General features: G+C 47.1%; 1 protein-coding gene and 1 non-coding gene across 2 annotated transcripts in view; one reads left to right on the top strand and one right to left on the bottom strand.

Annotated features, from left to right (window-relative positions):
• LOC126418540 (tRNA-dihydrouridine(16/17) synthase [NAD(P)(+)]-like) overlaps window positions 1–15,280 on the bottom strand; it is a 253,050-nt gene that overhangs the window by 33,726 nt on the left and 204,044 nt on the right. The window contains exons 3-4 of the mRNA XM_050085357.1: window positions 2,964–3,123; window positions 196–640 (exon numbers count right to left, since the gene is read on the bottom strand). Coding sequence (XP_049941314.1) covers window positions 196–640; window positions 2,964–3,123 — 605 coding nt within the window. The remainder of the gene's footprint in view (window positions 1–195; window positions 641–2,963; window positions 3,124–15,280) is intronic.
• On the top strand, window positions 12,585–12,659 carry Trnas-cga (transfer RNA serine (anticodon CGA)). The gene has a single exon. It is a non-coding gene; the product is annotated as a tRNA-Ser (tRNA).

Here is a 15,280-nt window from a genome sequence, read left to right as displayed (position 1 = left end):
TTCTCGGAATTGCTAGAGTAGTGCAACTTCCGAATTGCACCTTGTTGTTTTAATGGCCTACTAGAGGTGTGCAAAAGTGATGCCAACGTCGTGGACTCCCCTTGTGAGCTACGTTTAAAACCAAACGCAAAAGTTGAACCGAACAGGGAGACAGACGAGAGAGCGACGTAATGAGAACGGGTGGCGGCGACTGACCAGTGCTGGAAGAGCTTGAAGAGGTGCCCGCGCACGACGGAGGGCGGGCAGGGGTGTCGCGCGGCGAGCTGCAGGTAGCGCAGCGCGGGCTCCCAGGCGGGCGGCGAGCGGCCCGCGAACAGCGCCGGGTTGCGCAGCTGGCCCTCTGCGCTCATGACTGCGGCGGCGGCCGTCTCGCGCAGGCAGCGGCGCGCGTCCGCCAGGCAGCGCACGTTGCCGTTGGCGACCACGGGCACGCGCACGGCGCGCGCCACGGCGGCGATGTGCGGCCACGAGGCCAGGCCGGTGAGCGGGCCGCGCTGCTCGCGCGTGCGCCCGTGCACCGCCAGCAGCTGGCAGCCCGCAGACTCCAGCATGCGCGCGTACGCCACCGTGCGCTCCACCTCGGCGAACACGCGGATCTTGCACGTCACCGGCACGCGCAGCGCGCGCCGCAGCGAACTCACTGCAACACGACACGCATCCCTCCCACAGCCGTCTACATACATAGCCAAAACAATGTGAACACCTGGTTTAATAACAAGGGGTTGGACCTCCATTTGCCCATAATGCAGCTGCGATTCTTCTTGGAATACTGGTGCATAATAAATGTGCACTATGTGATCGAAAGTATCCGGACACTTGGCTGAAAATTACACTGCCGGCCATTAAAATTGCTACACCAAGAAGAAGTGCAGATGATAAATCAGTAGTCTTGGACAAATTCATCATACAAGAACTGACATGTGATTTCATTTTCACGCAATTTGGCTGCATAGATCCTGAGAAATCAGTACCCAGAACAACCACCTCTGGCCGTAATAACGGCCTTGATACACCTGGGCATTGAGTCAAAAAGAGCTTGGATGGCGTGTACAGGTACAGCTTCCCATGCAGCTTCAACACGATACCACAGTTCATCGAGAGTAGTGACTGGCGTATTGTGACGAGCCACTTGCGCGGCCACCGTTGACCAGACGTTTTCAGTTGGTGAGAGATCTGGAGAATGTGCTGGCCAGGGAAGCAGTCGAACATTTTCTATATCCAGAAAGGCCCGTATAGGACCTGCAACACGCAGTCGTGCATTATCCTGCTGAAATGTAGGGTTTTGCAGGGATCGAATGAAGGGTAGAGGCATGGGTCGTAACACATCTGAAACGTAACGTCCACTGTTCAAAGTGCCGTCAAGGCGAACAAGAGGTGACCGAGATGGGTAACTGTGGCACCCAATACCGTCACGCGGGGTGATACGCCACTATGGCGATGACGAATATACGCTTCCAATGTGCGTTCACCGCGATGTCGCCAAACACGGATGCGACCATCCTGATGCTGTAAACAGAACCTGGATTCATCCGAAAAAATGACGTTTTGCCATTCGTGCACCCAGGTTCGTTGTTGAGTACACCATCGCAGACGCTTCTGTCTGTGATGCAGCGTCAAGGGTAACCGCAGCCATGGTCTCCGAGCTGATAGTCCATGCTGCTGCAAACGTCGTCGAACTGATTGTCCGATTGAAGCCTATCGCGATTGCGGTTTATCTTATCGCGACATTGCTGTTCGCGTTGGTCGAGATCCAATGGCTACTAGCACAATATGGAATCGGTGGGTAATACGGAACGCCGTTGTGGATCCCAACGGCCTCGTATCGCTAGCAGTCGAGATGACAGGCATCTTATCCGCATGGTTGTAACGGATCGTGCAGCCACCTCTCGATCCCTGAGTCAACAGATGGGGACGTTTGCAAGACAACAACCATCTGCACGAACAGTTCGACGACGTTTGCAGCAGCATGGACTATCAGCTCGGAGACCGTGGCTGCGGTTACCCTTGACGCTGCATCACAGACAGGAGCGCCTGCGATGGTGTACTCAACGACGAACCTGGGTGCACGAATTGCAAAACGTCATTTTTTCGGATGAATCCAGGTTCTGTTTACAGTATCATGATGGTCGCATCCGTGTTTGGCGACATCGCGGTGAACGCACACTGGAAGCGTGTATTCGTCATCGCCATACTGGCGTATCACCCGACGTAATGGTAAGGGGTGCCACTGGTTACACATCTCGGTCACCTCTTGTTCGCATTGACGGCACTTTGACCAGTGGACGTTACATTTCAGATGTGTTACGACCCGTGGCTCTACCTTTCATTCGATCCCTGCAAAACCCTACATTTCAGCAGGGTAATGCACGACCGTACGTTGCAGGTCCTGTACGGGCCTTCCTGTATACAGAAAATGTTCGACTGCTGACCTGGCCAGCACATTCTCTAGATCTGTCACCAATTGAAAACGTCTGGTCAATGGTGGCCGAGCAACTGGCTCGTCACAATACGCCAGTCACCACTTTTGATGAACTGTGGTATCGTGTTGAAGCTGCATGGGCAGCTGTACCTGTACACGCCATCCAAGCTCTGTTTGACTCAATGCCCAGGAGTATCGAGGCCGTTATTATGGCCAGAGGTGGTTGTTCTGGGTACTGATTTCTCAGGATCTATGCAACCAAATTGGGTGAAAATGTAGTATCACATGTCAGTTCTAGTATAATATATTCGTCCAATGAATACCCGTTTATCATCTGCATTTCGTCTTGGTGCAACAATTTTAATGGCCAGTAGTGTAGAATAAAAGACGGATTTTTTTAAAAAAAAACATCGTGTGCATTTCTTTTGCAGTGACCCTCGTATTCCTTATTACATTGCCAAATTTCTTTGACATAAATATTTGACGTATCAACTTTGATCAAATAAATATCGTAGCGTGGCACCGGCGTCAGCGCCGGACTCACCGATGTCGGCGAGCAGCGGCCAGTCGTCCTGCAGGAAGGCGCCGTAGCGGCCGCGGCGCGCGATGGCCTGCGGGCAGCCCAGGTTGACGTCGATGGCGTCGCAGTGGTCCTGCGCCAGCAGCGCCGCCGACACCAGCGTCTCGGGGCAGTTGCCGCACAGCTGCAAGGCAGGCAAACACACACACATATACACACCACTCTGCCCTGCCGCTACGGTGGCACCCTCCGTAAAGCACTCAACCGCGACACCTATAGGGGCTGGACAAGAAAGATCGTCAACACGCACGTGTGCGTACGGGAAGTCATGAAGTTTTCGTTACTATCTCCAAAACTAAAAAATTACGTAATAAATGTGTTGTTCATTTGCAGGTACCGCGCGGGAGGCAGTCAAACAGGAAGATTTGAGGACTGGCTCGCTGCCACGGTGGGGGATAGTACGAATGGAGGACGTAAGCTTGTCTGTGTAGACAGGTGAAAGTTTTACAAGGGCTTGGAGATCAGTCAAGTGTGGAACATGCTGAGGCAGTTATGCCTTCATTTCAGCCCACATTTTATCATATTGCATCTTACACAGTATGAAGGCTGCACCCCACAAACGACAGACGGCCGGAGAGCGTGAGTACGAAGTCGAGTAATGCCGAAGTACACCTGTTGGAAATAGTGTCAAACCCATAACTCTGATTATATTTACTTTTTAAATGTTGGTGCGGAGTTCCGACTAAGATGATGAAATTGTCCACACTGGCGGCTTTCAACTTACGATTTCAAAAACCCTAATTTCACACTAAAAAACTTCAGTTGATGTTATACCGCGTGTCCCATTTATCTTGACCACTCTAAATAACTGTTTGTCCAGATGCAAATTACAAAATGTTTCAAGCAAATAGTCTTTAGCCCTCAGGGGGGTATCAATCAGCATGATTGCCTTCGTTGTAGCTTTGTTTTTTACAAAGATATGAACAGCGGTACGACTTTTTTAAATGGCACTCTGTATTTTTTTATTCAGTAATTCATATCCTCTTCTAAGAACTATTCAAAAATGTATCGCAATGTACTATTCACTGAAACACAAAGTTATTAATTACATAACACAACATTGACTTTGAGCCCGGGATCACAAACTCGTCCACTTGCTCGAGTTGTCAAAAAACAAATGAAAACCAGGTAAAAACATAACACAAAATTGACTTTGACTCTTCTGTACCATTGCCCAGGAGTAGAACATTCAAAGGTGCTCAAAGTGGTGAACCTGGACACCGATACACTGGTGCACTCGTTGAATGAAAGAATTATTTACTGCTTCCAGTGTTGCCTGCTGAAGAGAATTACAAGCAAGCACGATACGTTCCTGCATGTCCTCTGGAGCTGTTGCAATATTGCAGTAGACAACGTATTTAATGCATCCCCAAAGAAAAAAGTCCAGAGGACTTAAATCAGGAGACCTAGCAGGCCAAGTAACTGTTCCTCCTCGACCAATCCATCTGACAGGATACCTTCGGTTGAGAACACGGCGTGCACGCAAGGCATTACGTGCTGGACATCCATCGTGTTGATACCACATAAGCATTATGGTTCTTAGCGGCACTTCATCCATAAGAGGAGGAAGAATTCGTCTGAGGAAGTTGGCATACGATGTGCCGCTTAGACTACCATTGATGAAATAGGGGCCAATAATTGTAGTACCACGTATCCCATACCAGACGTTAACTCTCCATTGACGCTGATGTTCCTCCTGTCTAAGCCATCGTGAGTTGTCGCACGACAAATAATGTATGTTCCTTGTATTTACCAGTCCTTTGTGTGAGAAGGTACATTCATCGGTAAATAGAACACTGGAGAAGAAATTCAGGTTGGCGAGGATTTGCTGCTGTGCCCACTGACAGAACTGTACACGATTCTGGAAATCATTCCCATGCAATTCTTGATGTAGGTGTACATGGTAAGGATTGAACCGGTGACGTCTAAGAATACGATGTACACTGGTTTTAGGAATGCCAATCTCGTGTTAAGCTGTCATGAGCTCACATGTGGATTCATAGCAATGGAAGCGAGAACAATAACTTCAGCAGCTTCGTCTGTGCGAGTGCTACGACGATTGCATTGTCATGGGGGGTTGAAACTTTCCATTTCCTGAAGCGTCGCAACAAGACGAGAAAACATCCGTCGAGAAGGTGGGTTCTTATCAGCATATCGCTCTCTGTACAGTTCCGCTGCCTGCGTAGCATTTCGCCTACCTCCAATAACAACAAAAATAATAATAAAAAAACATGTCAATGCAGTTTGTAGGAAGGACAGCCTTTACTTCATGTCTACTCTACACAACAGTATTTAAAAGAACTAAACTACTGTACTAAATGTACCCGTACATAAGAAAACAGTATTGGAATTACTGTTCTGCTAACTTTCATCCCCCTAGAAACCATGGACCCTGCCGTTGGTGGGTAGGCTTGTGTGCCTCAGCGATACAGACAGCCGTACCGTAGGTGCAACCACAACGGATGGTTATCTGTTGAGAAGCCAGACAAACGTGTGGTTCCCGAAGAGGGGTAGCAGCCTTTTCAGTAGTTGCAGAGGCAACGGTCTGGATGATTGACTGATCTGGCCTTGCAGCACTAACCAAAACGGCCTTGCTGTGCTGGTACTGCGAACGGCTGAAAGCAAGGGGAAACTACAGCCGTAATTTTTCCCGTTCGCATGCAGCTTTGCTGTATGGTTAAATGATGATGGCGTCCTCTTAGGTAATATAGTCCTCCCAATCGGATCTCCGGGCGGGGACTACTCAGCAGGACGTCGTTATCAGGAGAAAGAAAACTGGCGTTCTACGGATCGGAGCGTGGCATGTCAGATCCCTTAATCGAGCAGGTAGGTTAGAAAATTTAAAAAGGGAAATGGATAGGTTAAAGTTAGATATAGTGGGAATTAGTGAAGTTCGGTGGCAGGAGGAACAAGACTTCTGGTCAGGTGAATACAGGATTATAAACACAAAATCAAATAGGAGTAATGCAGGAATAGGTTTAATAATAAATAAAAAATAGGAACGCGGGTAAGCTCCTACAAAGAGCATAGTGACCGCATTACTGTGTCCAAGATAGATACGAAGCCCACACCTACCACAGTAGTACATGTTTATATGCCAACTAGCTCCGCAGATGAAGAGATTGATGAAATGTATTACGAGATATAAGGAATTATTCAGATAGTGAAGGGAGGCGAAAATTTAATAGTCTTGGGTGACTGGAATTCGATAGTAGGAAAAGGAAGAGAAGGAAACGTAGGAGGAGAATATGGAATGGGGGTAAGGAATGAAAGAGGAAGCCGCCTGGTATAATTTTGCACAGAGCATAACTTAATCATAGCTAACACTCGGTTCAAGAATCATGAAAGAAGGTTGTATACATGGAAGAGCCCTGGAGATACTGGAAAGATTCAGATAGATTATATAATGGTAAGACAGAGATTTAGGAACCAGGTTTTAAATTGTAAGACATTTCCAGGGGCAGATGTGGACTCTGACCACAATCTATTGGTTACGAACTGTAGATTAAAACTGAATAAACTGCAGAAAGGTGGGAGTTTAAGAAAATGAGACCTGGATAAACTGACAGAACAAGAGGTTGTAGAGAGTTTCAGGGAGAGCATTAGGGAAAGATTGACAAGAATGGGGGAAAGAAATACAGTAGAAGAAGAATAGGTAGCTTTGAGAGACGAAATAGTGAAAGCAGCATAGGATCACGTAGGTAAAACGACGAGGGCTAGTAGAAATCCTTGGGTAACAGAAGATATACTGAATTTCACTGATGAAAGGAGAAAATATAAAAATGCAGTAAATGAGGCAGGCAAAAAGGAATACAAACATCTCAAAAATGAGATCAACAGGAAGTGCAAAATGGCTAAGCAGGGATGGTTAGAAGACAAATGTAAGGATGTAGAGGCATATATCAGTAGGGATAAGATAAGATACTGCCTACATGAATATTAAAGATATCTTTGGAGAAAAGAGAACCACTTGTAAGAATATCAAGAGCTCAGATGGAAAACTACTTCTAAGCAAAGAAGGGAAAGCAGAAAGGTGGAAGGAGTCTATACAAGGGCGATGTACTTGAGGACAATATTATGGAAATGGAAGAGGAGGTAGATGAAGATGAAATGGGAGATATGATACTGCGTGAAGAGTTTGAAAGAGCACTGAAAGATCGAAGTCGAAACAAGGCCCTGGGAGTAGACAACATTCCATTAGAATTACTGATAGCCTTGGGAGAGCAAGCCCTGACAAAACTCTACCATCTGGTGAGCAAGATGTATGAGACAGGCGAAATACCCTCAGACTTCAAGAAGAATGTAATACTTCCAATCCCGAAGAAAGCAGGTGTTGACAGATGTGAAAATTACCGAACTGTCAGTTTAATGAGTCACGGCTGCAAAATACTAACATGAATTCTTTACAGACGAATGGAAAAAACTGGCAGAAGCCGACCTGGGGGAAGATCAGATTGGATTCCGTAGAAATGTTGGAACACGTGAGGCAATACTGACCCTACAACTTATCTTATAAGATAGATTAAGGAAAGGCAAACCTACGTTTCTAGCATTTGTAGACTTAGAGAAAGCTTTTGACAATGTTGACTGGAATGCTCTCTTTCAAATTCTGAAGGTGGCAGGGGTAAAATACAGGGAGCGAAAGGCAATAATTGCTTTGAAGTCGCCGCAATTTAAGATGGTCCCCTTGACATTACTCAAGACGGGACGTGATTCTTAATAGCGTGTGTTGACAACTGCAGGATGATCATTGGTTTCTGTGGACGTGCTAAATACGTCTCCCCCCAAGCAACCCATACGTGCTCGATGTGATCTGAGTCGGGGAATGGGCAGGCCAGTCCATTCACCGAGTATCCTCTCGTTCCAAGATCTCCCCCACCTGAGCTGGAGCATGCAGTCGCGCACTGCCATCCATAAAAAGGAAGTCAGGGTCGAAAGCCCCCCTGAAAAGACGGACAGGGGAAGGACTTCAGTGTCACAATAACGTTGACCGGAGAGTGTATCTTGTTCAGTGATTTGGAGATCAGTTTGCGTAACAGTATACCTCCCTACACCGTAACAGTTGACCCACCAAAACTATCAAGTTTGACAGTGCTGGGCCCACCCTCAAACGGCGAGAGGTGGGAACACGTAATGCACCCCAGGAATATGTCGAACATGATCGTTTTCGTGATTGAGGTGTTGTATTGTGAGGAGGCATAATGTTGCATAGGCGGACCGACCTCCGAATCTTTGGGCTCACCGCATGATGTTACTGCCTCACTGTATTCCTTCCCATCTCCGTCTTTTCAGGGATTCATTCGCCGCTGCCTTCACTTTTATGGATGACAATGCGCGACCGCATTGAACTGCGGAGGTCGAGGAGCTCAGGAAACGAGAGGATATTCGGCGTATCGACTGGCCGGCCCATTCCCCCGAGTTAAATCCCACCGAGCACTTGTGGGATGCGTTGTGGAGATGAAGGCCAGCATTACCATATGCACCAAAGACCGTCCAGCAGTTGTCAACAACACTAGTTGGGATATGAAACGCCGTACCACACTCTACTTATCAATCTTGTGGCCAGCAGAGCAGCACGCTGCAGAGCATGCATTGCCATCTGTGGTGATCACACATCCTATTAAGAACCATGTTCCGCTTTTAGTAACGTTCACTGGAGGATCATGAATCTCGGTGACTTCAATGTAACTATTACCTCTGAATAAAACTGTCCTTCGCGTTCGTCTCAGTGCGTATTTCTTTCAGTTACTTTCTGTACTATACTGTAACAGTGGTTTCTACGCTGATGAACCAAATAAACTGGTACATCTGCCTAAGATCGTGTAGGGCCCCACGAGCACGCAGGAGTGCCGCAACACTACATGGCACGGATTCGACTAATGTCTGAAGTAGTGCTGGAGGCTACTGACACCATGAATCGCGCAGGGTTGTCCACAAATCCGTAAGAGTACGAGGGGGTGGAGATCTCTTCTGAACAGCACGTTGCAAAGCATTCCAGACATGCTCAATAATGTTCATGACTGGGGAGTCTGGTGGCCGACGGGAGTGTTTAAACTCAGAAGAGTGTTCTTGGAGCCACTCTGCAGCAATTCTGGACATGGGAGGGGAGGGGGGGGGGGTGTCGCATTGTCCTGCCGGAATTGCCCACGTCCGTCAGAATGCACAACGGACATGAATGGATGCAGGTGATCAGACAGGATGCTTAGGTACGTGTCACCAGGTCACCAATCAGAGTCGTATCTAGACGTATCAGGGGTCCCATATCACACCAACTGCACTGAGCCTCCACTAGCCTGAACAGTTCCCTGCTGACATGCTGGGTCCGTGGATTAATGAGGTTGTCTTCATGCCTGCACACGTCCATCCGCTCGCTTCAATTTGAAATGAGACTCGTCCGACCAGGCAACATGTTTCCAGTCATCAACAGTCCAACGTCGGGGTTGACGGGCCCAGGGGAGGCGTAAAGCCTTGTGTTACGCAGTGTGAGGTGCATTCAAGTTCTAAGGCCTCCGATTTTTTTTCTAATTAACTACTCACCCGAAATCGATGAAACTGACGTTACTTCTCGACGTAATCGCCCTGCAGATGTACACATTTTTCACAACGCTGACGCCATGATTCCATGGCAGTGGCGAAGGCTTCTTTAGGAGTCTGTTTTGACCACTGGAAAATCGCTGAGGCAATAGCAGCACGGTTGGTGAATGTGCGGCCACGGAGAGTGTCTTTCATTGTTGGAAAAAGCCAAAAGTCACTAGGAGCCAGGTCAGGTGAGTAGGCAGCATGAGGAATCACTTCAAAGTTGTTATCACGAAGAAACTGTTGCGTAACGTTAGCTCGATGTGCGGGTGCGTTGTCTTGGTGAAACAGCACACGCGCAGCCCTTCCCGGACGTTTTTGTTGCAGTGTAGGAAGGAATTTGTTCTTCAAAACATTTTCGTAGGGTGCACCTGTTACCGTAGTGCCCTTTGGAACGTAATGGGTAAGGATTACGCCCTCGCTGTCCCAGAACATGGACACCATCATTTTTTCAGCACTGGCGGTTACCCGAAATTTTTTTGGTGGCGGTGAATCTGTGTGCTTCCATTGAGCTGACTGGCGCTTTGTTTCTGGATTGAAAAATAGCATCCACATCTCATCCATTGTCACAACCGACGAAAAGAAAGTCCCATTCATGCTGTCATTGCGCGTCAACATTGCTTGGCAACATGCCACACGGGCAGCTATGTGGTCGTCCGTCAGCATTCGTGGCACCCACCTGGATGGCACTTTTCGCATTTTCAGGTCGTCATGCAGGATTGTGTGCACAGAACCCACAGAAATGCCAACTCTGGAGGCGATCTGTTCAACAGTCATTCGGCGATTCCCAAAACAATTCTCTCCACTTTCTCGATCATGTCGTCAGTTCGGCTTGTGCGAGCCCGAGGTTGTTTCGGTTTGTTGACACACGATGTTCTGCCTTCATTAAACTGTCGCACCCATGAACGCACTTTCGACACATCCATAACTCCATCACCACATGTTTCCTTCAACTGTCGATGAATTTCAATTGGTTTCACACCACGCAAATTCAGAAAACGAATGATTGCACGCTGTTCAAGTAAGGAAAACGTCGCCATTTTAAGTATTTAAAACAGTTCTCATTCTCGCCGCTGGTGGTAAAATTCCATCTGCCGTACGGTGCTGCCATCTCTGGGATGTATTGACAATGAACGCGGCCTCATTTTAAAACAATGCGCATGTTTCTATCTCTTTCCAGTCCGGAGAAAAAAAATCGGAGGCCTTAGAACTTGAACGCACCTCGTAGTCAGCGGTACACGAGTGGGCTTCGGCTCCGAAAGCCCATATCGATGATGTTTCGTTGAATGGTTCGCACGCTGACACTTGTTGATGGCCCAGCATTTAAATATGCAGCAATGTGCGGAAGGGTTGCCTTTCTGTCACGCTGACCGATTCTCTTCAGTCGTTGTTGGTCACGTTCTTGCAGGATCTTTTTCCCGGCCGCAGCGATGTGGAACATCTGATATTTTACCGGATTCCTGATATTCACGGTACACTCGTGAAATAGTCGCACGGGAAAATCCTCACTTCATAGCTACGTCGGAGATGCTGTGTCCCATCGCTCGTGCACCGACTATAACACCACGTTCAAACTTACTTAAATCTTGATAACCTGCCATTGTAGCAGCAGTAACCGATCTAACAACTGCGCCAGACACCTGTCGTCTTATATAGGCGTTGCCGAACGCTGCGCCGTATTCTGGCTGCTTACACATCTATGCATTACAACACGTATGCCTGTGCGAGTTTTTTTAGCGCTTCAGTGTTTGTATGGACCGAAATCTTCAACAATGTTAACGACATTTCTTTCCCGCGTGAGATTCGTACGAAGAAATGTCACTGTGGCAACCCTACCTTCGTGCGATGCTCTTGGTATTCGGAATTTTTGTTTCGAATCTTTCTACGATCGGCATCAGATCTTCCTGGAGAGTAAACATAAGAATAAAATATAAGAATTAAGAATTGATATAATAATGAAATATAAGAATACTAAAATTTAAAAAGATTGTAATCCCTCAAAATACCATAAAAACACAATTATATAATAAAAGTACGATATTTGTTGTGAAACCCAGTTGTAATTTTACAATTGATATGATGCCCTTGGATCCCCTAACGTGATAACAAATATTCGTTTAGTAACCTTCTACGGACATGGGAAGGTAAATGAAAAAAGAAAGAACAATAATCGGGTTTCGAACACGGGACACAAAAATGATAGGCCGCGACGCAAGGCACTACGCCACCCGTTGGGCTCAGCCTATCGCGTGCTGAAAGGCGTCTAAAATACGTCGACAACTTTTACGATCGTCTTCTCAGAAACAGTCGAATATCTATGGATTAGCCGAGGCGCATGATCGCTTATTTTGGCTCCTCTTCCACTGGCACGTAGCCCCTTGAGTGCAAGGTCGCAAGTTCAATCTTTAGTGAAGTTCATTTGAAACTGAATGAGATTTTTACTCTGCAGCGGAGTGTGCGCTGATATGAAACTTCCTGGCAGATTAAAACTGTGTGCCGGACCGAGACTCGACTCGGGTCCTTTGCCTTTCGCGGGCAAGTGCTCTACCAACTGGCTACCCAAGCACGACTCACGCCCCGTCCTCACAGCTTTACTTCTGCCATTATCTCGTCTCCTACCTTCCAAACTTTACAGAAGCTCTCCTGCGAATCCTGCAGAACTAGCACTCCAGAAAGAAAGGATATTGCGGAGACGGCTTAGCCACAGCCTGGGGGATGTTTCCAGAATGAGAGCACTTGCCCGCGAAAGGCAAAGGTCCTGAGTCCAAGTCCTGGTCCGGCACACAGTTTTAATCTGTCAGGAAGTTTCATATCAGTGCACACTCCGCTGCAGAGTGAAAATCTCATTCTGGAAACATCCCCTAGGCTGTGGCTAAGCCATGTCTCCGCAATATCCTTTCTTTCTGGAGTGCTAGTTCTGCAGGGTTCGCAGGAGAGCTTCTGTAAAGTTTGGAAGGTAGGAGACGAGATACTGGCAGAAGTAAAGCTGTGAGGGCGGGGCGTGAGTCGTGCTTGGGTAGCTCAGTTGGTAGAGCACTTGCCCGCGAAAGGCAAAGGTCCCGAGTTCGAGTCTCGGTCCGGCATACAGTTTTAATCTGCCAGGAAGTCTCATTTGAAACTGTTGTGTTAACAATTATGACGAGAAAAATATTAGCTGCTAATGACTCACCATGCGCGTCAGGAGAGCGACATAAATGAGTGTCCGGGAGGTGCAAAGATCAACCTTCTACGGGATGCATATATTACACTTCACAAAATGGACATCGTCGACATTTAAGAAATGTTCAAAACAAACCATTAACTTGCACCACGAACACCAAATGAAAAACCGTGCGCCACAGTGATCACAAAAGTTCGCAAAATCAAGCTCGAATGCGAACTCCTTGGGAGTTAACAAACCATGCAGGACGTTCAGCTAGGTATCCAGTCTTAAAGAACGCATGGTGATGAGAACGCACACCACGAATCAAGCACAAGCAAGTTATTTTGATCAACTATCCGCTAAAAGTAGTGCTCATACCATATCTGTAGTTCCCTTACGCCCATTTTCCCACTCTTCTTGCTTGCACTGACATACATGTTGCCTACTGACCCTGCAAGGTCACGCACACGAGAAAGAACCGGGAGGGTTCCAAAATACTCGCAGCAGATAAATAACTTTCCAGCCAATTTATCATGCAGATTAACAGTGGGGATACTTGTATACTAATGCTTTAAGGCATTGATGTTAGTTGATCTAGATACAACTGTCTTGGTACCTCTAACTTTTAGCGTTCCTTCTGTATCCATTTCCTCTTCGAATCCCGATTGGTGGCAGTTGAAAACAAATTCCAGTACTGAACGATGGGATAAGTTTACCTCAGCTACAAATTTTCGGGCTGATTCCGCAGTTTGCCGTGCATCCACAACTTGAAGTTTTGTTTGAAATTTCGTTATTTCACGTCTTCTAGTTTTGTAGCACTGTTTGAAGTTATACAACCATCCACTGCTTCCTTTGAAATCACTGTTAATCTGCACAGAAGAGCCAAAGAAACTGATACTCTGTCTAATATCGTGTAGGGTCCCTACGAGCACGCAGAATTGACGCCATGAATTTTGCAGGGCTGTCCATAAATCCGTAAGAGTAAGAGGGGGTGGAGATCTCTTCTGAACAGCACGTCGCAAGGCATCACAGATATGCTCAATAATGTTCATGTCTGGAGAGTTCGATGGCAAGCGGAAGTGTTTAAACTCAGAAGAGTGTTCATGGATCACACTGTAGCAATTCTGAACGTGTGGGGTGTCGCAATGTCCCGCTGGAATTGCCAAAATACGTCGGAATACACAATGGACACAAATGGATGCAGGTGACCAAACAGGTTGCGTACGTACGTGTCACCTGTCAGAGTTGTGTCTAGACGTGTCAGGGGGTCCCATATCACTCCAACTGCACACTCCGCACACCATTACAGAGCCTCCCACCACTCGTGCGCCGAATATAACACCACGTTCAAACTCACTTAAATCTTGATAACTGCCATTGTAGCAGCAGTAACCGACCTAAGAACTGCGCCAGATACTTGTTGTACTATATGGCCGTTGCCGATCGCAGCACGTATTCTGCCTGTTTACATACCTCTGTATTTGAATACGCATGCCTACACCAGTTTCTTTGGCGCGTCAGGGTATATCGCGCGTATTCTGATGTGCCTAACGTAATAAGTCACTATCATGCGCATACTGTAAATAGTGAGCCGGCCGGTGTGGCCGTGTGGTTCTAGGCGCTTCAGTCTGGAACTGCGTGACCGCTACGGTCGCAGGTTCGAATCCTGCCTGGGGCATGGATGTGTGTGATGCCCTTAGGTTAGTTAGGTTTAAGTAGTTCTAAGTTCTAGGGGACTGATGACCTCAGATGTTAAGTCCCATAGTGCTCAGAGCCATTTGAACCATTTTTGTAAATAGTGTCGAGCATCCTTGAAACGCGCAAACAACGATTTTTGTAACCAGTGTGCCTTGTCTTCCCTTGAATATACGTAGTTTTTCTTATACACTACACGGTCTTATTGCTATGGACTTATTCGAAAACTGTTCATAGTTTTTTTTTCACTATGCTGTAGATGATCTTCCATTCTTTACTACATTTCACTGGGGACGGCATTTGTGGCTCTCAGTCCGACAAGGATGATGAACTACGTGGATCGACACCTGTTTCAATATCACTTTCGCTTGTTAAGCACATATCGTCATCGTTGTGCTCCTCATTTAGATTGTCCGCACAGTCGAGCGTATACAATAACACACCTTCCACTGACTCATCTTGGAGAGCCACGCGGGATAGCCGCGCGGTCTCAGGCGCCTTGTCAAGATCCGTGCGGCTGACCCCGTCGGAGGTTCGAGTCCTCCCTCGGTCACGGATATGTATGTTGTTCATGACCTAAGTTAGTTTAAGTTAGCTTAGGTAGTGTGTAGGCCTAGGGACCGATGACCTCAGAAGTTTGGTCCCATAAGACCTTTCCACAAATTTCTAATTTTCATCTTGGAGAAACGGTAATATTTCATCTCGCACTTCTTTCTCACTCTGCGAAATTCCTTGGGCTATTTTCTGACGAAATGTCAACTTCGGCAGCTGTTGGTTGTAGATATAATGCAGTGTTTACTTTGTTTAGCGTTGCCATTGCTCTGCTCTGTATCACAATACCACTAGCACTGTAGCATTGTTGTGAATT

The sequence above is a fragment of the Schistocerca serialis genome, chromosome 1 (genome assembly GCF_023864345.2).
Source record: "Schistocerca serialis cubense isolate TAMUIC-IGC-003099 chromosome 1, iqSchSeri2.2, whole genome shotgun sequence".
In the NCBI taxonomy this organism is placed as follows: domain Eukaryota; kingdom Metazoa; phylum Arthropoda; class Insecta; order Orthoptera; family Acrididae; genus Schistocerca; species Schistocerca serialis.
This window is presented reverse-complemented; position numbering and strand designations above follow the sequence as displayed.